The sequence below is a fragment of the Theropithecus gelada genome, chromosome 3 (assembly GCF_003255815.1).
Source record: "Theropithecus gelada isolate Dixy chromosome 3, Tgel_1.0, whole genome shotgun sequence".
Lineage (NCBI taxonomy): Eukaryota > Metazoa > Chordata > Mammalia > Primates > Cercopithecidae > Theropithecus > Theropithecus gelada.
The window spans coordinates 165,294,199-165,317,545 of record NC_037670.1 but is presented as its reverse complement, the minus strand read 5'-3'; the positions used below and the strand labels follow the sequence as shown (position 1 = coordinate 165,317,545).

General features: G+C 38.4%; 1 protein-coding gene across 1 annotated transcript in view; it reads left to right on the top strand.

Annotated features, from left to right (window-relative positions):
• BRAF (B-Raf proto-oncogene, serine/threonine kinase) overlaps positions 1-23,347 on the top strand; it is a 201,681-nt gene that overhangs the window by 143,709 nt on the left and 34,625 nt on the right. Inside the window, exons 10-13 of the mRNA XM_025378794.1 lie at positions 1,902-2,038; positions 2,709-2,826; positions 6,142-6,226; positions 7,130-7,306. Coding sequence (XP_025234579.1) covers positions 1,902-2,038; positions 2,709-2,826; positions 6,142-6,226; positions 7,130-7,306 — 517 coding nt within the window. The remainder of the gene's footprint in view (positions 1-1,901; positions 2,039-2,708; positions 2,827-6,141; positions 6,227-7,129; positions 7,307-23,347) is intronic.

The window sequence follows — 23,347 nt, the reverse complement described above, 5'->3', positions numbered from 1 at the left end:
CCTTTTAATTATGTCCTAATAGAAGAAAGTTTACAGTATAATTTCATTCTCCCATTTCATCTTGCTGTTTTATTTAGTGGTTAAACTGATTTGTAAAAACTTAAGTTGGGCTAGGCACGGTGGCTTACGCCTGTAGTTCCAGCACTTTGGAAGGCCAAAGTGGATGGATCACCTGAGGTCAGGAGTTCGAGACCAGCCTGGTCAATATGGTGAAAACCCGTCTCTACAAAAATACCAAAAAAATTAGCCAGGCATGATGGCGGGTGCCTGTAATCCCAGCTACTTGGGAGGCTGAGGCTGGAGAATCACTTGAACCCAGGAGGCGGAGGTTACAGTGAGCCAGGATCGTACCATTGTACTCCAGCCTGGGCGACAGAGTGAGACTCCATCTGAAAAAAAAAAAAAAAAACTTAAGTCAAAGCTGGGACAGATGTCTTGCTATAAATATTTTTAAAGATTTATATTTACTGACTCTTGCTAGTTAGTATCTGTTACATATTCTGAATGTAGTAATGGTGCTTTAGATATTTGCTCTCTCAGCCCTGCTGTTTCTCAGAAAATCCATAGAATGGGATGGAAGTCATACAGTAGTGAGTAACACAATTAAGTGATACAATAAAACTACTTAGTAGATCATAACTGTGAAGCCTGGTCAAGCAGTTAAGGCTTTATAATGTTGAAAATTATCAATGGGAGGTAGAAAATGGATTGTGCTCTACTTAATAGACATTCTGGACACCATTTTATTTTAGAAAATTGCATATGAGATCATGAAAATTCTACATGGTGATATAATATGATGTAATAATAGTAAATATTTTCTACAGATTTAACATTTAAATGTGGTTATTGGTATCCTTGTTATCTGAAAGATAGTGACTCTTTTTTTCCTTAAGAGTAGCAGTCATTTTTTAAAAAGAATCTATTTTCTTGAGGTCATTTTGTTGTTCTGTATATAGAACTATTACCTGGACATCTGAGTTCTACTCAGCCGTATTCAGGCCCCAGTAAGATTCACTGCCCTGAACCCTTCTGAACCAGGTGCTACTGTACCTTATCTCAGGATGTTTGCCATGAGAAAGGTATGCAACCCTGCCAACGGAGATCACTTCCAAAGAGTATACTCCTCAGGCTCACTTGACCTATAGAATATTTGTATTTATAGTAACTCGGCGGAGAGGCCATAGCACTTACTTACAAAGCTCTCACTTACAAAGGCAGAGATTTTTCAGAAAGTCTTGAGAAATATGCCTGGCTTTATTTACATTAACTTTGTTTTGCAGGTAACAAATAATCTTTGTTTAATAATGTAAGCCTCTAGGAACCAATGATACTGACCAATATCTCTTAAATAGTAGAGCATGTAGTTTAGGATTGTATTTGAGTTTAGTGATTAATATGAATAAGTCAGATATTTTCAACATTATGGCCATTATTAGAAAATGTTTCCATTTGGGGATTTCCTTTTTTTTTAATATTGATTGGCTGTTGAGGTAATATTAAATAATTAATTAAAAGTGTATTTGTTATATAGGCATTTACATTGATTTTGCTTTTTGATTTTTTTTCATCAAAGAAACAGAAACTTGGGAGTATTTTTAGTATTTCTATCTTGTTTTAGAGAGATTGTTTTTCTCCTAGATTTTGTACCAGTAAACAAAGTATGTATCTATCATCAGATATCTTAAAGGTCATTAAATTGGCCAGAAAACTAAAAGAAATTATAGTTGTAATCACCAAATGAGGCCCCCTTTTTTTTGGCCCATCCTTTCCAAAAGGTCTATATTTAAATATGCACTACATTTTAAAATTAAGTCTAAATATCCCCCAACCTTCTACCCCTGATAAATTAACATACTTGCTCCTCCTTAATGTATACATTTTTCTTATCACTAATTTAGGATCAACCACAGGTTTGTCTGCCACCCCCCCTGCCTCATTACCTGGCTCACTCACTAACGTGAAAGCCTTACAGAAATCTCCAGGACCTCAGCGAGAAAGGAAGTCATCTTCATCCTCAGAAGACAGGAATCGAATGGTAAGAGTATATAATATCTTTTTTTCTCTGTCTTTCTTCTTAGAAGTCATAGCCAAATGTAATATTATCCTTTAGATATATTATGTCCATATGTGACACAGAACTCCCATAATTAAATAAATTTCAGAGCTGATAGTTTTTTGCTTAAAGCATATTTCCACAGCACTGCTTTCTGCTGTCATCTGTAATATAATTTAGTAGAAGGCAGTTTTGGAAGAGTAACAGTGTTCTGCTTCTAAAATAAGGAAAAAGAGAGAAAACTAGTATTAGAAGGCATGAAAAGGCTGGTCCAGAATTCAGATATCTACCGAAGGACATTCTTCACTATTTAAAAAATCAACTTTATTCTGCAAAATGAATCCACCATGGCACATGTATACCTATGTAACAAACCTGCACATTCTACACATGTATCCCAGAACTTAAAGTAAAATTTAAAAATAAAATAAAAAACTGATACTTTTTAGCCATAGTATTGTTACTAATTATTGAATAAGTGGATCTTTTACTCTACCAAAGTACTTTTATATGTTGATTTTTTTTTTTTTTTTTGGAAAGACTGAATTAGACATGATACATAAAGAAATTTAGCACCAATTAAAAAAGAGTGAAACATAAGGTTTTCTTTTTTTGTTTGGTTTGACTTGACTTTTGTACTATTTTTATCAAGAAAACACTTGGTAGACGGGACTCGAGTGATGACTGGGAGATTCCTGATGGGCAGATTACAGTGGGACAAAGAATTGGATCTGGGTCATTTGGAACAGTCTACAAGGGAAAGTGGCATGGTAAGTATGTAATGTGGTGACATTGTGACAAGTCATAATAGGATATGTTTAACAACTTTTATTTTATAAAAACAATCATCAAAGGAAATATTCACTCTTTGCATCAGTAAACTATATTAGTTTCAGGACTCCTCCAAAAGTTTCTAATAAAAATTATGGGAAATAAAAACCGTTCACAGCAATCAGGACTCCTGTCATTATATTATAGTAATAATTTTTAAAGGAGAATTCCTCCAGGTTAACTAGTCCTCAAAAGGATTTTTTTTTCTTTTAGAGTCTTTCAGCTGATAATTTTATTTGTATTATAAGTCACAAGTAAACATATTAAAAATGTACTTACTGACTGGGCACAGTGGCTTACGCCTGTAATCCCAGCTCTTTGGGAGGCCGAGGCTGGCAGATCACAAGGTCAGGAGATCAAGACCTTACTGGCCATGGTGAAACCCCATCTCTACTAAAAATACAAAAATTAGCTGGGTATGGTAGTACGTGCCTGTAGTCTCAGCTACTCGGGAGGCTGAGGCAGGAAAATCACTTGAACCCAGGAGGCAGAGGTTGCAGTGAGCTGAGATCACACCACTGCACTCTAGCCTGGCAACCATGAGACTTCGTCTCAAAAAAAAAAAAAATTAACAAAGAAATATAAGTGGCCAGTAAACATATACAAAATGTTCAGCCTTACTAGTTATCAAAGAATTGCACATTCAAAAATAGAAATCATTATTTGCCTCTTAGTTGTACAAAATATTTTTAAATTGGATTATATTTAGAGTAGTGAGTGTATTTTCATCAAAGGTTTAATATTAATGAAAAATGAAAATGAACATGTATCCAACTATTAGAGAACTGGATAAATTTGTACCTTCATATATGATTATATAGGAGTTAAAATGGCAAAGTAGAGCTATATTTATTGATATAGAAAGGTGTCTTTGGCATATGAAATTTTACAAAGGAGTATGTATAATATACCATATTATGGAACTCATGGAAATATGTAACATAATTTTTTATATGACGGTATTTTAGGCTACACACAGTGGCTCACACCTGTAATCCCAGCATTTTGGGAGGCCAAGGCAGGTGGATCACCTAAGGTCAGGAGTTCGAGACCAGCCTGGCCAACATGGTGAAACCTCGTCTCTACTAAAAATACAAAAAATTAGCCAGGCTTGGTGGCAGGTACCTGTAATCTCAGCTACTCAGGAGGCTGAGGCAGGAGAATTGCTTGAACCTGGGAGGTGGAGGTTGCAGTGAGCCAAGATCCCACCATTGCACTCCAGCCTGGGTCACAGAGCGAGACTCTGTCTAAAAAAAAAAGACTGTATTTTAGTATATATCGCCTTAAGCTATCTTTTCACAGGAGTTCATATTCACACTACATTCATGTAAAAGCCTAACAACATATAATGTCACTTTTGAGTGACATAATTGAAGGAATTTTTTTATACCTTCAAAATGTCTTTAAACATTTTTTTAAGTGCTATGCAGTATTTTATGATATGAACAATAGAATAAGCACTGTATTACTTTGATAATTGAGAAAAATCAATGTTGATTTAACTTATTAAAATATACATACAGGTTGAGTATCTTTATGTATTTATTTTTGTTTGTTTTGTTTTATTTTGTTTTGTTTTGAGACAAGGTCTCACTCTGTCGCCCAGGCTGGAGTGCAGTGGCACAATCTCGGCTCACTACAATGTCTGCCTCCCAGATTCAAGCAATTCTTCTACCTCAGCCTCCTGAGTAGCTAGGATTACAGGCGCGTACCACCACACCCGGCTAATTTTTGTATTTTGAGTAGAGACAAGGTTTTGCCATGTTGGCCAGGCTGTTCTCAAACTCCTGACCTCAAGTGAGCCACCCACTTTGGCCTTCCAAAGTGCTGGGATTACAGGTGTGAGCCAGCGCACCCAGTCAGGCTGGGTATCTTTAATCCAAAATCCAAAACCCAAAGTGCTCCAGAATCTAAGACTTTCTGAGCGCTGACATGATGCTCAAAGGAAATGCTTATTGGAGGATTTCAGATGTTTGGATTAGGGATGCTAAACTGGTAAGTATAATCAAAGTATTCCAAAATCAGAAAAAAATTGAAATTTGAGACACTTCTGGTTCAAGGCATTTCAGATAAGGGATACTCAGCCTGCGTATAAAAGTACCCATAAATTAGCCAGGCATGGTGGCACGTGCCTGTACTCCCAGCTATTGAGGAGGCTGAGGTGGGAGAATGGCTTGAGCCCAGGAGTTCAAGGCTGCAGTGAGCCATGATCATACCACTGCACTCCATCCAGCCTGGGTGACAGAGCAAGACTCTGTCTCTAAAAAAGTTAAATAAGCAGAACATTAACTAGCACTCTAGAAACACACCCCCACAACTATGTCCTCTTCCAGCCAATCACCTCTCTCCCAAGGGTAACCACCATTGTGATCACAACAGGAAGTGCATAGTGTGTGCTCTTTTGTGTCAGCCCCTTTCACTCAACATTGTTTATAAGATTCATCTATATTGTTGTGTGTAGTTGGAGGTCATTCATTCTCTTTATAGTATTTCATTGTGTGACTATAACATGATTTCTTCTTTCATCTATTGCAATTGGATCGTTTCTAGTTTGGGGCTTTGATTGATGCTGGTGCTGTAAACATTTTTAGTATATGTCTTTTGGTGAACAGAATTGTGAGACCACAGGGTATGCATACGTCCAGTTGTAGTAATGCTGCCAACAGTGTTACAAAGTAGTTGTACCAATTTCAACACCTACTGGCAGTGTTGAGAGTTACAGCTGTCTCACATAAAGTTTTTTTTTTAATTTTAGTGACAATGTTAGTCATTTTACTAATCGAAGTATCAAAAGTAATCCATAAATTTGAAAAAAACGTTAACTACTCTGATAAACTTTTATAGTTTCCTACTTTTAAGCAAAATTCCATAGGGCCTGTTAATTGTAGTTTCAACATTACTTGTAGTTTCAATTAGTAAATAAATATTAAGCCTAGTAAGTATAATTTAATATTGTCAAATAATTTGGAAAATACCATGGATACTTAATTGATTTCACCAAATTTCCATGGAACAAACAAGGTTGGCTATTTTTTGGATTGATGTTTTGAAATACTAGTACAGGAATATCATTGTTAGTTGAGTGTTTAGCCTTAGAAAACAAATGGAGTTTAGATAGCTAAAGTATAATTTATCTGTGATTTAATAATGGTGTGGAGTTAGGGCTATGATAATTAGTGAAAACACCCAAGAATGTTCTATACTTTTAAATTTTAAAAATTGAAATGACACTTGGAATAACAATTGCCTTTTAGGTGATGTGGCAGTGAAAATGTTGAATGTGACAGCACCTACACCTCAGCAGTTACAAGCCTTCAAAAATGAAGTAGGAGTACTCAGGTGAGCTTGTATGGATTACCATTTTCCAGAGAAAGAAGTTATTTTTATTACCTCCTGGTTCCCAGTGGTAGCGACTATTAGCTTTACAGATTTACTCAAAATGGATAAATTTGTAGAAACACAGTATGTCTGATTACATTTTTGTCTTTAACCACATTCTTTTAAGTAGTATGCAATGTTATATGGTACAGTTGATAGAATACTTAATCCTAGACAGAATTAATGGAAATATAGTATTCTGATAATATAAAATAATAGTTCTACTTATGAAAATAATGCTCTCCAATGTTTAAGCTTATCAGAATACATTTCAAGATGGTATTTAGTCCTGGGCTCTGGAATTTTAGAAACATTGACAAACTAGAATATGTCCAGTGAGGACCACCTAAATAGGGAAGATTCTAGAGGTGTAACGGGGGAAAATAATCAACAGAACTGAGGATATTTAGTTCAGAGAAGGCTGTTATGTTCAAGAGAGTGCACGGTTATTCCAGAGTGCAGGAAAAAAGTTATTCCAGAGAGCAGACCAGGGAAGCAAGCCAGAGGTGAAAGTTGTAGGAAAATGATTTTGTCTCAACACTTGGAAACTTTATAATACCAGAACCACTTAAATAAAAATAAGAGAGTCAGCTACATACTGAGTGATGAACTTCCCATAGTTGAAGGTATTTAAGCAACCTCTAGTTGCCTGTCAGATATGTTTAAAAAGATATTTTTGCATAAAGTAGGAGGTTAGACTTAGCAATTCCCAGTCTCTTCTAAATTTATCCTTTTGTTGCCTTTTTAAAAAAACAGCTTTTTCTGACAACATTTTACCGATAGGTAGACTACTTTGGTTCTCTTTTGTAAGAATTGCTACAGTTTGTCGACATTTAATATTTACTGTCACGTTTCTTTGTACAGGAAAACACGACACGTGAATATCCTACTCTTCATGGGCTATTCCACAAAGCCACAACTGGCTATTGTTACCCAGTGGTGCGAGGGCTCCAGCTTGTATCACCATCTCCATATCATTGAGACCAAATTTGAGATGATCAAACTTATAGATATTGCACGACAGACTGCACAGGGCATGGAGTAAGTTCCATTCTGTTAAATGTCTTATAAATTATTTTTGAAGACCATTGAGGATGTTTTAAAGGTTTTGGCTGCTATTCTTTTGGATTGCATTTTAAATTACTGTCCAGGAACATAATATAGATGCTAACTAATGGCTAGTAAATAATATGATACTAAAAAATAAATGTCTTTGTCTAGTGCAGCCTTCAGAACATATATCAAGTATTTGATAATAAATACATGACTGCAAACTTAGGCTCAGCACTCAGTGATTGAGCTAAGCAAGAGAGGTTCAGAAGATAGAAACAGCAAAAACCTACTAAAAAGTTGTTAACGGTTGTTGAAATAAACAGAATGGTTGTTAATTAGTTACTTTTTCAGATCATTTTCTCTGAGTGCCCATATTTTTTTGTTGCAAAATGGTCAGTTAATAAAAGTGAAAAATCTGCATTCTGACCCTTTTTGAGGATTTCAAAGTGAGTTCATATCTGTTGAATTTTGCTATGCAATTTAAAGAGTTATTTTATAAAGTTTATCATAAGCTAATATGGGGAACTGACTTTGAAGGATAAATTTTAAATTTTGTATGCAACTCTTAAGTGCAAATGAATACGTAAATTAAAAAGTAAAATTAAATTTTGAAAGCGCTTAGATGAAAATTATAAACTCAGTAAAATATGAATTTGAAAGCTCTGTGAAAAGTTTAAAAATAGATATGATCTTAATTATTTTGTCTTTTACATATTGCTTTCACTTACATAAATTATTATGTCATTTAATCTTTATAATGTTATGAAGTAGATCTTTTTTCTTTTTACAGATAAGGAAATTGAGGCTTTTAAGTGCCTTGTCTAAGGGCACACATTTAATAAGTGGCACCAAAGATGTTTAACTCAGGATTTCTGACTCCCAATCCAGTATTCTTTCCCTATAACCACTAAGCTACTTTTACATTATAAAATTAGAATAAAAGAGTAAAAGGGTATATATGTACTAACACCTACAACTCTGAGTATTACTCCTAGCAAGTAAGTGTAGAGCCAAGACTCAAAACCAGATCTGGCTCTTAGATCTTCCAACTGTACCACCTTCTCTTTCTCAAAACTTGGCAATATATCTATAATTTAGATTGTTTACAATCCTATATTCAGCCAAAATACTTATTACAGCAAATTATTACCTTATTCAGTAACACTCCCACTTGCCCCTAGACTTGAAACAATCTCAACCTTTCAGATAAGTTAGAATCTCTGAATCTGTTCGAATCTAAAGGCTTTTAAAGAATTAAAGTCTTGGCCAGGCATGGTGGCTCACACCTGTAATCCCAGCACTATGGAAGGCCAAGGCAGGCAGATCACCTGAGGCTGGAAGTTCAAGACCAGCCTGACCAACATGGAGAAACCCCATCTCTACTAAAAATACAAAATTAGCCAGGCTTGGTGGCACATGCCCGTAATCCCAGCTACTTGGGAGGCTAAGGCAGGAGAATCACTTGAACCCGGGAGGCGGAGGTTGCGGTGAGCCAAGATCACACCATTGCACTCCAGCCTGGGCAACAAGAGCGAAATTCCATCTCCAAAAAAAAAAAAAAAAAAAAGAATTTAAAGTCTTGTGAAGAGCAAGCCATGGCACAAATTGTAAACATTCAGTGAGAAACAAAGCTTATTCTCTTCCCACACTACTGGTCTCTTTGCAGTTTCTTCAGCAGGCCAAGCGTGTTCCTTCTTTAGGACCTTTATGTTTGTTACATTCTCTTTAGGATACACATGCCACAAATATCCTTATGTCTCTGTTCATACGTCCCCTTTTAATTGAAACCCTTGCTCACCTTATATAACTAACATGTCCCCACACCACTCTGTCACTCTCTATACCCATAGGCTTGATTTTCTTTATAACGCACAGCTCCATCTGACTTGTTTGTTGTCTTTCATCCCCACTAGAATGCAGGCTGTATGAGAGCAGGGGCTTTTTTTTTTTTTCTTCTTCTTCATTATTTTATGCCTAATGCCTAGAATGGGACCTGGCATACTCAGTACATAACTGTCAAATGAAAATGATTACACACAACTGCATATTATTGGTAGATTTACCTTTCAGAAGAAAGAGATGCCAAATCCTTCTCACATCGCAACTGAGAAATGTGGCTGGGCATATTGGCTCACACCTATAATCCCAGAACTTTAGAAGGCCAAGGTAGGATGATTGCTTGAGCCTAAGAGTTCAAGACCAGCCAGGAAACATAGGGAGACCCTTGTCTCTGTAAAAAATAAGAAATTTAGCCAGGTGTGGTGGCACTTGCCTGTAGTCCTAGCTACTCAGTAGGCTGAGGTGGGAGGATCACTTGAACGCAGGAGTGTGAGGATGCAAGGAGTCGTGATTGTGCCACTGCACTCCAGCCTGGGCAACAGAGCAAGACCCTGTCCCAAAACAAACAGGCTGGGTGTAGTGGCTCATTCCTGTAAACCCAGCACTTTGGGAGGCCGAGGTGAGTGGATTAAGACAAGAAGTGACAGTAAAGAAGTACATTATCAAATTGGAATAGTGCTGCAGTCTGAAGAACAGTCAGTGAAGAGGTGATATATTTTGAAAATATCACTTTACAGTTTGAGATTATCAGTGTAAATTTTACAGTCATCTACTCTGAAACACTTTGTGTTTTTAAATAGATCTCACAGTTTAACATGATGCAATGAGTGTACGATAGTATGAACATAGATCATTCCATTCAGTTTATCCTAGATTTTAGTAACTGAAAAACTATTAATTCCAAGTTTTAAGCCCTCCAGCAGAGTATACTTTTTAGTACCGGTTTAAAATTAACGAAGGAAGATACAGTTTCTTTTCCCTTTTAGTTTTGTCTTGTAAGATGATAACATACAACTGGTTAAATGTACTGACACATCATCAGTTTCTGAAGGATTTGGCAAGTTGAAACTCCTCTTATTAACAGGGCTATGTGGGTTTCAGATTAAGGTGACAGATTTTTGCTCCTTCCTGGAACTCCACTAAAACTACAATAAAGGAATTTTTTTTAAAGCATAGACACATAAGGATGGGGATAACAGAGAGGAAGGAGACAGTATCAGCAACATTTTGAAAGCTGGAAAGCAAGTGGAGAAGTGATCATGGACTTAGACCCCAAAAGGCTAAATGATCAGTTGGCAGTGGGGAAATTAAAGCTAACCTGGTTTATACCATAGAATCCTCAGTTCTCAGGAATTGGCAATATCACTGTCTCAGGGACGAAAGGGTTAAAATGAAAGGCCTGTTTGAAAAGCTGTTATTTCTCTAAATCTGTTCTCTTACTCACCAGGTAACTGCTCCATCCCTATCCTAGCAGTAGACTGGAAGTTAGAGGGGAAAGTAAACATCTCTGGACTGGGAGACCCTAATCTATGTCTAGGACGTGGATATCTTTCCCAAAACATGGGGATTTGATGACTATGTGCTTACTAAATGATGAAGGGAGATTTCCCCAGCCCTCTCTTTTTATTTGATTCCCAACATGCTAGCAGCCAAACCTTACTCTTCCTGCAGGAGATTCGAGGAGTCTTGGGTGAATTTTACCAGCTCAAGAGGAAAGACCCAAAGAAAGTGACATCAGAGATTCCACCTAGATTACTGTACAGTTCAAAAATAGCAAACAAATCTGTATGTTCAAAGCCTCCAAGCAGCTTGTAAGTCCCTCACTTAGTCTGAATAAGAGTATCGCTGGATAACTAGATATTGGTGGGGAAGTCTTACGCAAATAAGGAGACTGTAAAACACATAGAGAAAAATAGGCATTGGGAGAAACACATACAATGCAAGATTCTCTCTCCCCCACCTCATCCCACCTCCAAAAAACCTATCGGTTTTCTCAGAGGGAGAGAAGATAACTTTATATCCATTAAACAGAAACAGAGGTTTTCTAAGGAACATTCATATAACAGCAACAAAATGCTAAAATGTTGACATTTACAGTACACTGGAAATTATATCCTTTGCAGTTATTTAAACATAACTTTTAAATGTTAATTTAAAAGGAGTTATGTAGTTTCTCAGAATCTTTTAAGGGGTGTTTAGCAAAAAAAGTTTTAAAACTATTATTTTAAACACTATATGGTTTAATATTAAATTTCTATATTATGCAACATAATTCAGAAGGGACACTTAGGTAAACTTTTTATAAACCAAGTTACATAAAATGTATATAATTAATTGGAACACATAACCAGATTGCATCAATGAGTCTTGAAGTGGGTATTCCTGTTTTCTTCTCTACTGTCAATGACTAAAGCACACTATTTTCACTACTTTTTTAAAATTTTGAGACAGAGTCTCCCTCCTCTGTCACCCAGGCTGGACAGGCTGGAGTGCAGCAACACAATCTCAGCTCACTGCAACCTCTGCCTCAAGTGATCCTCCCACTTCAGTCTCCCTAGTAGCTGGGACTACAAGGGTGCACCATCATACCCGGCTCATGTTTTTGTATTTTTTGTAGAGACGGAGTTTCACCATGTTGCCCAGGCTGGTCTCAAACTCCTGGGCTCAAGAGAGCCACTGCTTCCGCCTCCCACAGTGCTGGGACTACAGATGTAAGCCACCAGGCCCAGCCTATTTTCAGTACATTTGATTGAACTTTGTTGTTGTTGTTGTTGTTGTAGAACAGTCTGTTCTAAGGTATCAGGCTGACAGATGTTAGAACAAACAGAATGGTCCTAGGGGTCATGAACTGGTTCTTCAAGTCCTAACTGTTGCTGCTGATTTTGTAACAGATTTTAACGTATCTTTTGACTTCTGGTCACCCATTTCAGCCTCATGTTTGGTTCTCTGTTTTAGTTTCCCCCTATATATTCCCATGGATCAAATGACACAGATGGCATTCCTTACATACCTCATTTTTCCTCCCTATTTCCAATACTTGTTCATCTAGAATGCCAACCATAGTTTCATCCTGAGGGCTTTGTTTTGGAATTATCCCAGAAGTTACTCCGAGTTAGAAGCCTGCTTGGGTAATTAATATTGCTTCTTAGCTCCCTCCAGCTCTCTTTCTTCCTGTCCCCTGGCTCTACCCTGAGCACAGATGGTAATTCTCTGTGGCCATCACAGCCACCTTCTTACTGTGCCTCCTTTCAACTCTTCATGTCTATATCCTCTTCCCTGACCAGCATCATCTCACAAAGGACTGACCAAGCCAGATACAGTCTATAGCTAGACAATAAAGCTATAGGGTATTTAAATAGCCTCTTAATAATGTACTTTTGCAAAGCCTTTATTTCAGAATAGCCTGCCCTGTGTTGAAAGTGATCTTTTCTGACTACTCACCAAAATTAATTCTAAAGTCTCTGGATATAAGCAGAATAGGGACAAACAGATTCATTTTATAAAGTGGTAGGGTTGCAGTTAACTCACAATATAAAACCTTTAATAATTAGAAAAGTTAGGCCGGGTGCGGTGGCTCAAGCCTGTAATCCCAGCACTTTGGGAGGCTGAGACGGGCGGATCACAAGGTCAGGAGATCGAGACCATCGTGGCTAACACGGTGAAACCCCGTCTCTACTAAAAAATACAAAAAAAAACTAGCCGGGCGAGGTGGCGGGCGCCTGTAGTCCCAGCTACTCGGGAGGCTGAGGCAGGAGAATGGCGTGAACCCGGCAGGCGGAGCTTGCAGTGAGCCGAGATTGCGCCACTGCATTCCAGCCTGGGCGACAGAGCGAGACTCCGTCTTAAGAAATAATAATAATAATAATAATAATTAGAAAAGTTAGTCTGGGCACCGTGTCTCACACCTGTAATCCCACTTTGTGAGGCCAAGGCAGGAGTATTGCCTGAGTCCAGGAGTTCAAGACCAGCCTGGATAACACAACAAAACCCTGTCTTAACACAAAATACAAAAATTAGCCAGATGTGGTGGTGTATGCCTGTGTTCTCAGCTACTTGGGAGGCTGAGGTGGGGGGATCACTTGAGCCCAGGAAGTCGAGGCTGCAGTGAGCCATGATCATGCCACTACACTCCACCCTGGATGACAGAGCAAGACCCTGTCTCAAAAATAAATAAGAATACTTAGAAAATTTGAATCATTAGGACTTTCAAATGTGTCACCTCTATTGGATTACAGAATATAAGCAAAAAATGGATAGGTAACATTTTTCCTGTGTGGTTCTGTCTTCCATTTGTACCTCAGTGAAAAACTATTTCTGATTCCCAGGTTTACCTGAAAAGGAGCAGAGCTATTCTAATGGTAGATAATTATAAACTCACTCTGAGGAATAAGGGTTGGTAAAGTATGTTTCATCATCATCTTGTTTTTTGTTTTTATTGAGATGGAGTCTCACTCTGTCACCCAGGCTGCAGTGCAATGGCACAGTCTTGGCTCACTGAAACCTCCACCTCCCAGGTTCAAGCGATTCTCCTGCCTCAGCCTCCCGAGTACAACTGGGATTACAGACGCCCACCACCATTCCCTGCTCAATTTGTATTTTTAGTAAACGGGGTTTCACCATGTTGGCCAGGCTGGTTCAGGAGTTCAAGTGATCCGCCTGCCTCGACCTCCCAAAGTGCTGGGATTATAGGTGTGAGTCACTGCACCTGGCCTGTTTTATCATCTTTTCACCTGCCAGTCATTGATTCATCCCAAGGACCCAGGTATCTTAAGAATACTGTTACTAAAGAAATTCCAGGAATGGTCAGTACATCATGCCTTTTTTTTCTTTTTCTTTTTTTTTTTTTTTGCAGGCCTTATAATTTCAGTATAATATTCATGGTATAATTTTGAATTTAACTTTATCAGAAAATTAAGTATTAAATCAAAGAGGCACATAGAAAAAGTTGCAGCCTATTGATATATTTACAGAAGCATTATATTCTCAAAATAAGATGATTAAAAATAATTTGGAGATAAATCCTTACAATTTACTTTGTTTTAAATAATGATGAGCATGCACCTTTTACTCATAAATGAACCCAGTTGAAGATAGAAGGATTAATTAAAGCTGAAAAAATGGTGAACATGTATTAGTGATTGATAATAATTCTAAGTGACCAAAGAATATTTAATTATAGTGAACATAATTTTCTGGTGGGTAAAAATAATAATAGGGTGCTGATAATAATAATAATCAGAAAATGCAAGGTAAAACAAAAAAGTACCACTTTCCACCCACTGGAATTGGCAAAACGCCTGAGTTCTGATAAGATCAAATGTTCATAGGATTAGAGGAATTGCTTCCCGGGACATTTCTGATGCAACCAACCACCTTAAGGGCGTTCTGGAAGTATCTGTTAAAATAGAAAAATGCTTGTTCTAACCCCAAGAAATATTAGCTTTTGTTCCGAGTCACGTATACAGAAAGAGGTGTATTATAGGAAACCATATAATAATGAAAAATTGGTCTGGATGCAGTGGCTTATGCATCTAATCCCAGCACTTTGGAAGACTAGGGTAATAGGATCACTTGAGACCAGGAGTTTGAGACCAGCCTGGACGACACTATGAGACCCTGACTCTACATAAAACTTAAAACATTATTTTAAGGAAATTTTTTTAAAAAAGAAAAAGTTATTGAAAAATTGGAAACATGTTCAACAGGAGAAGACTTGATAAATAACATATTGGCACTTATGTGCAGTAGAATCATATATAGTAGTAAAAAATGGATTATATAGGTATCAACATAAAGCTTTAAAATATTAATGTTAAGTGAGAAAAGCAAGCTGCTGCATGAGACCACTTAAAAATTTTGAAGCAGAACATTTTTTATATTTGGGCTTTAAAAAGTGGTATATATGTATGTATGTAAAAGTACTGAAATAAGGATTAGAAAGCAAAGATCAAGTAACATAGTGTTTATCTCCAGGAATCAAGTATAAACTTTGAAAAAAGACTGGAGGTGGCCAAGCGCAGTGGCTCACGCCTGTAATTCCAGCACCTTGGGAAGCTGAGGCGAGTGGATCACTTGAGGTCAGGAGTTCGAGACCAGCCTGGCCAACATGGTGAAACACCATCTCTACTAAAAATACAAAAAATTAGCTGGGCATGGTGGCAGGTGCCTGTAATCCCAGTTACTCTGGAGGCTGAGGCAGCAGTATTGCTTGAACCTGGGAGGCGGAGGTTGCAGTGAGCCAAGGTGGCACCACTGCACTCCAGCCTGGGTGACAGAGGAAGATTCTGTCTCAAAAAAAAAAAAGACTAGAAGTGTTTTAGTCCATTTTCTGTTGCTATAACAATACCTGAGGCTGGGTAATTTATTCTTTTCTGCAAAAAGAAACTTATTTCTCATAGTCCTAGAGGCTGGGAAGTCCAAGGGCATTGGTGCTAACATCTGCTGGGCTTCTGGTGAGGGCTTTCCTACTGCATGGTAACATAGTGGAGAAGCAGAAGGGGAAGTGGGCACACGCAAAAGGGGCAGAACACAAGGGAGGACCTCTCTCTATAACAACCCTCTCTCACAGTAACTGTAGAAGTCATTCCTGGCCAGATGTGGTGGCTCATGCCTGTAATACTAGCATATTGGCAGGCTGAGGAGGGAGGATGGCTTGAGCCCAGGAGTTTGAGACCAGCCTGGGCAACATGGTAAGACATCTCTACAGAAAAAAGTTTTTTAATTAGCCAGGCATGGTAGCACACTCCTGTAGCCCCAGATACTCTGGAGGCTGAGGCAGGAGGATCACTTGAGCCTAGAATTTTGAGGCTATAGTGAGCCGTGGTTGAGTCCATTGCACTCCAACCTGGGTGACAGAGTGAGACCCTGACTCAAAGAAGAAAAGAAGTCAGTGACTCCTGCTTTCAGGAGAGCATCCCTCATGACCCAGACCCAAATGCCTCTTGAAGGTCCCACCAACTCTCAACACCATTACACTGGGGCCAAGCCTCCACATGAGTTTGTGGGGACAAACCATATTCAAACTGTAGCAGGAGACAAATGTATAAAAGTTGTAACGGGTCTGATTATGGTAAGAATATGAGTGACATTATCCTTTGCTACTGCAGTTTTTTAATATTTCAAAATAAAACATGTTACGAAGAAATATGTAATCATTATAGGAAATTCAGAAAATATTAACATAAATGAAAAGCACCAGTAATCCACCATCAAGAGATAACTGCCATTAATATTTTGATGTGTATTGTGTATCCTTTCAGATTGATGTGTTTTAATACTATACACAATGGTTTCTTGTTGTTTTAAATCATACTGGGTTTGCTTTTTTTGCTCTTAAATATCTCTACTGGTCAATAAATATTCTGATACCAGCTTTGCTACATACTTTTAACTCACTGTCTCCCCCTTTCCTTTATACCAACTGTGTTCTGTGGGGTTTTTTAAAAATATACTCTAATGTATTTAGCAATGATATGCACTTACTATGTGTCAGACATTCTGTGTACTTTATATACATTACCTCATTTACTCCTCAACAACCCTGTGAAGTAGCAGCTTTTATTATATCCTTGTTTTACAGATGAAGAAACCTGGTTGTGGAAGGGGCAAGTAACTTGCCCCAGGTACTTCGGCTCCAGAGTGTATTCCTTTAACCATTAAAGCATGTTGCTTCCCCAACTTATTCAGTCCCTTTGAAAACCTCAAGTAGACTCTTAATGTTATAGAGCAGTTATACTTTCAGTTTCCTAGTTCATTCACTGTCGTCTTTTAGACACTGGCATACCTCCTCAAAACCTCATATCCTTAAGCCTCTAAAACCTCTTCTTCAAGAAGTCAGCGATGACATTGCTTGCCATCTCTTTCAGAAAGTTGGAAGTAACCGTTACGACATCTACCCACCTGCCTGCATTCATACCGGGTTCTTCTGCCTTATCGCTAGTAAAAGGCAATCCCTCCATTTGTACACTAGATTCCAACCCCTTACCCCTAACCCACAGACATCTTTTGAGTAAATCTCCTATCTTGTTCATCATCAGTTTTTCCTTTCCTACTGAATTGTCTCCTATTTTAAAACACATTTTGGCTGGGCGCGGTGGTTCACGCCTGTAATCCCAATACTTTGAGAAGCTGAGGCGGGTGGATTGCTGGAGCTCAGGAGTTCAGGATCAGCCTGGGCAACATAGTGGAACCCATCTCTACCAAAAAATACAAAAATTAGCCAGACGTGGTGGTCTGTGCCTGTGGTCCCAGCTACTATGGAGGCTGAGACAGGAGGATCTCTAGAACCTAGGAAGACGAGGCTGCAGAGAGTTAAGATCGTGCCACTGCATTCCAGCTTGGGTGACAGAACAAGACTCTGTCTCAAAAATAAATAAATAAAACATCTTTCACCGAGTGCAGTGGTTCACGCCTGTAATCCCAGCACTTTGGGAACCTGAGGTGGGAAGATCACTTGAGCCCAGGAGTTGGGAGACCAGCCTGGGTAACAGAGTGAGTCCTTGTCTCAAAAACCTAAAGTAAAATTTAAAAATAGGCCAGGTGTGGTGGCTCACGCTTGTAATCCAAGCACTTTAGGAGACTGAGGCGGGTGGATCACTTGAGCCCAGGAGTTCGAGACCACCCTAGGCAACATGGCAAAACCCTGTCTCTACAAAAAATACAAGAATTATCCAGATGTGGTGGTGTATGTCGGTGGTCCCAGCTACTTGGGAGGCTGAGGTTGCAATGAGCAGAGATTGTACCACTGCACTACAGCCTGGGCGACAGAGTGAAACCCTGTCTCAAAAAAAATAATTAAAAAAATAATAATAAAACATCTTTCTTATGCACATTTGACAGAATGTTGACAGTTATGGAATCTACGTGGAAGATGTATGGGTATTCTTTCAGTTTTTCTGTATGTTTATTATTTTCATTAAAAAAACTTGTGGGGTCCCTCCCTTAATCCTGCTTCCCTCTTCAGTTATTACTTCCTTCCTCTTCTTCCTTCGACAGTAAAACTTCTCAAAAGACTTATTGGTATTCACTCTCTAATTGCTCTCCTTCCTTTTTGTCTTGGACCCCACTTAAGCCAGGCTTTTGCCCCTGCTGCTCCAGGAAACATTTTTTTTTTTTTTCCCCCACCCTCAAGACAGTTTCAGTCTGTCGCTCAGGCTGGAGTACAATGGCATGATCTTGGCTCATTACAACCTCTGCCTCCCGGGTTCAAGTGATTCTCCTGCCTTAGTCTCCCAAGTAGCTGGGATTATATAGGTGCACACCACCACACATAGCTAATTTTTGTATGTTTAGTAGAGACAGGGTTTCACTATGTTGGCCAGGCTGGTCTGGAACTCCTGACCTCAAGTGGTCTGCCCAATCTCGTCATCCCAAAGTGGATCATGGTTGCCTAGCCAGGAAACAGCATCTTAATACGATAGTTACTGATGGCCTCCATGTTGCTAGATCCAGCAGTAAAATTCTCAGTCCACAGTTTATTTGACCTGTCAGAAACATCTGATACAGTTGATCACTCTTCTTCATGAAACAGGTTCTTAATGCCTTGTTTGTGTTCTTAGTTTCTTGCTGCTCAGAATGTGGTCTGAATAGCATCTGGACCACCTGGAAGCCTTTTAGAAATGCTAAGTTTTAGATACCACTCTAGACCTGAATCAAAGACTGCATTTTAACAAGATCCCCAAATGATTTGTGTCCATATTAAAGTGTGAGAAACACTGCTTTCAAGCATATTCTCCTGATTACCCTTCTACTCACTCTCTCACTCTCTACTCCTCAGCTGGTTCCTCCTCTACTTTGGCGTTTCATCTTTTGACAAGTCATTTAAAATACCTATAATCAGGGCCGGGTGCGGTGGCTCACGCCTCTAATCCCAGCAGTTTGGGAGGCCAAGGCAGATGGATCACTTGAGGTCAGGAGTCCAAGACCAGCCTGACCAAAATGGTGAAGCCTCATCTCTACTAAAAATACAAAATTAGCCGGGTGTGGTGGTACATGCCTGTAATCCCAGCTACTTGGGAGGCTGAGGCAGGAGAATCACAGAAGTTGCAGTGAGCCAAGATTGTACCATTGCACTCTAGCCTGGGCGACAAGGGCAAAACTCTGTCTTAAATAAATAAAAAAATAAATAATCTATAATCAGAACCAGCAATACAAAGTATTTTCAAGGATGAAGAACAACTGGAACTCTCATACATTGCTGGTAAAGATTTTAAATGATACAGCCATTTTAGGGATCAGGTTGGCAGTTTCTTTTAAAGTTAAATTTACCATTTGTGCAATTCTAATCCTACCTAATTACCCAAAAGAAATGAAACCATCAGTCACCAACAAAGACTTGTATATGAATACAGCATCTTCTTCATATTTGCCACAAACTAGGAACAACACAATGTCCAATAAGTAAATAGATAGGTTGTGATGTACCCATACCCTGTAACACTGCATGCAGCCAGTGTGTGAATCTCAGAATTGTTATGCTGAGCAAAAGAAGCCAGATGATTCTGTTTATGTGAAATTTGAGAAAAGGCAAAATTAATCTGTAGTGACAGAAGTCATTATCAATGGTTGCCCAAGCCTGAGGGGATGTTATTAATTGCAAAAATGTATGAAGAAACTTTCTGGGGTGATGGATATTTTTTATGTTGATTGTGACTGGTCATTACACAAGTGTATGTGTCTGTTGAAACTTTTAAAACTGTTCATGTAAAATGGGTGCATCTTGTATGTAAATTGTACCTCAGTAAATTTCAGTTTTTAAAAGTGAAAAATACCTAATGGCTTACACCTGTAATTCCATCACTTTAGGAGGCCAAGGTGGGAGGATGGTTGGGCCCAGGAGTTCAAGACCAGCCTGGGCAACATAGTGAGACCCATCTATACAAAACAGTTTTTTAATTATCCAGGCATGATGGTGCCCACCTATAGTCCCAGCTACGCAAGATGCTGAGTTGGGTAGATCTCTTGAGCCCAGGAGGTTGAGGCTGCAGTGAGCTGTGATGATGCCACTGTACTCCTACCTGGGCAGGAGAGCAACACCCTGTCTCAAAAAAAAAAAAGAAGGAAACTAAGAAATCAGGGTAAAAATAGAATTTAGGCCACTATGGAGCACAACTTTAAAATATGTGAACTTTACCTATTGGAGATTTTAATTATTTTTAAATTGATAAATGATTACTGACTACAGAAAAGTAACAGAATGCCGTTCTCATTAATCTTACTTTCCAGGGTTGTAATAAGGGAGCAGAGGGCATCAAAGTATAAGGAAGACTGTAATTTGACACTGTCAGCACTATCACACCTACCAGTCCAGGTGGTCACCCAAGGAGAGACTCATCTTGCTGCCTAAAGTCTGATGAACCTTTGTAAAATTGTGCAGTATTAGGTGAAAGAGGGCTGACATGCAAATATCTAAGTAGGTCAGTTCTGTGTTTTACCAATAGTTTAAAATACTTGAAAATAGCAGCAGACTTAAGTGAGAGACACTGGTGGCTTTTACAAATAAGCTAAGCTGATAAATTAGCCAAATGGCATAGCAATATTATCAATAGGCCTTTTAATGATAATCTCCTGTGGTTTTCTAAAGGATAAGATCAAGAGATGTAACATGAATGACAGGATTTGACTGGGTTCATACTGGATGAATGACCATACCTGAAGACAGCAAACTAGAATGAGATTCCTATCCTCAGTCCTCTCTTGAATATAATTACATATTTAGAAGTAACTTATGTGAAGAATTATTAGCATGCTGATCTTTAAAAATCTCCCTTTTTTCAGCTCTCACATAAGACTCTTGAAACAAGAAAATAAAAATAACCTGTGTTTTATTAAAGAAAAATGAAGCAGCCAAGAAAAAAACTGATTTTTTTAGTGAAAGCTAAAGTTTTAGTCTGAAATTATAGACCATGTCTACAAAATTAAAAATCCTAAGGCCGGACATGGTGGCTCAAGCCTGTAATCCCAGCACTTTGGGAGGCTGATGCAGGCAGATCACGAGGTCAAGAGATCAAGCCCATCCTAGCCAACATGGTGAAACTCCATCTCTACTAAAAATACAAAAATTAGCTGGGCATGGTGGCGAGCGCCTGTAGTCCCAGCTAAAGTATAAGATAAGGAAAATATTTTATAGGAGCAATTCAAGGATTTGCTTGAATTGCTGGGATTGTAATTGAATATAATTCTTTTTGTGCCCCTTTTTTTTTTTAATTCTATTTATTGGCATAAATTTTGACCCATTCGCAGGAAGCATGTAATTGAATATATTTTAATTGGACTCAGTAGCATGACTTTGGCTGCCATAACAGTCACAATAATGTCTGATTTAATGTTGTATGCCCACCATGAGGGAGATGAAGACGAGGATCTCACCATAGTTTGTGTTGGTTAGATCCGATCTGAAGTATTGCTTTTAATTTGGGGCACCACATTATGCTCTGTAAGAATGTGGAAAAGCTGAATCTTGGATAAGAGCTTGAAGTAGTGTGAGAAGAAATTTTACCAGATGATTTTGTAGCTCTAAGATTAAGTGGTTCTGTAGCTGGACACTTTTTCTTCAAGGAATGAGACTGTTAAGAGAAATCTATCAAGAGAATGTGTTGTTCCTTTGGTTGATAACATGTTTGTTCTTTCCTAGTACTTTTGTAAACCTGTAATGCTCTCCTTAACATCTTACCAAGGAAAGAGGGAGGTCCAATCTAATTATCTTAATTAAGGGATTGACTTCTGTGTCATCTATGGCAAAGTAAAGTTGATATATTCTTGTTCCCTTCCTTACCCCACAAACAGTTATGTGAGATTTTTGTTTTCTGTGTGTGTTTTTGTTTGTTTGTTTGTTTGTTTGGCATTTTCCATTGAACTGGGTGGTGCTTAGGAAATTATGTTTTAGTGTCCGCCTATTTAGAATTATCTGGGGTAGTGATTACTGTGAAACATTATCTTATGTAGGGATTGGGTTGTCTCATCCCATTTCTCTAGCTGGAGAATTAGACTCCCTTTTCCTTCCAGCCTTTCATTCTGCAGACCTGGACTTCTACTCTTTGCTGCTTTTGTTACAGAAGGATTACAGAAAGAGAATTAGTCAATGAGATAAAAATTAAGAAAGTAGTTTGTAAGTTATAAAGGATTACACAGGTATAAAGTGGTGTTATTTCAGGTTGTATTTTTATGCAACTTGGCCTATAACAGGTTTATTCTATACAACTTCTATGCTGGTTATATCACTAGTTCCCCAATTACATTTGTATCTTGTTAATTATCCAGTACTTTCATGGTCAGAAAATTTCTCTCCTCACTCTCCCCAGTTACATTTCTATCTACTTTATTCTTGCTATATTCCTTTGCATTAAATTTGTTGAAAGGATTAACACCATCCCATGGAGAACACCTTTATCTTCCTCTCTTTTAACTTCAGCATGCCTCTCTATTTTCATATGGTTGAAGCCCATTTGTTTTTGTTTTTAAGTCTTGCAGGAAAAAGAACCTCCTTTCAAAGACCAACACCTTTGCTGTATACTAGATCCCAGGTCTCTCTGAGTGCAGGACCGAGCTCTGCCAACCAACACCATCATCGTTTATCCCCCTTTCTTTCTAATGGAGATAAGATCTCACCATCTTAAAGCTTTCATTGAGGCCCATTTATTTCCACCAGTTTTTAACTTTGTATGTCACTGCAGAATTTTGTAAGCAGTGAGACCTATAACTGACATCACATTTTCTTTCAATGAAAGAGTGACAATGTGATATAGAATACTGAGCCTAAAGTCCTGACAAGATAATTTTCTTTTTTTTTTTTTTTTTTTTTTTTTTTTTGAGAGGGAGTCTCACTCTGTCACCCAGGCTGGAGTGCAGTGGCGCGATCTCGGCTCACTGCAAGCTCCGCCTCCCGGGTTCACGCCATTCTTCTGCCTCAGCCTCCTGAGTAGCTGGGACTACAGGCGCCCGTTACCGCGCCCAGCTAATTTTTTGTATTTTTAGAGATGGGATTTCACCATGGTCTCGATCTCCTGACCTGGTGATCCACCCGCCTCGGCCTCCCAAAGTGCTGGGATTACAGGCGTGAGCCACCGCGCCCGGCTGATAATTTTCAATTGTAGTAAATGCTATGAAGAACATAAACTGTGATATGAAATAGTAATTGGAGAAGGGATTACTTTAGATAAATAGTAATTTGAAATGAAAATTTTATCTAGAAAA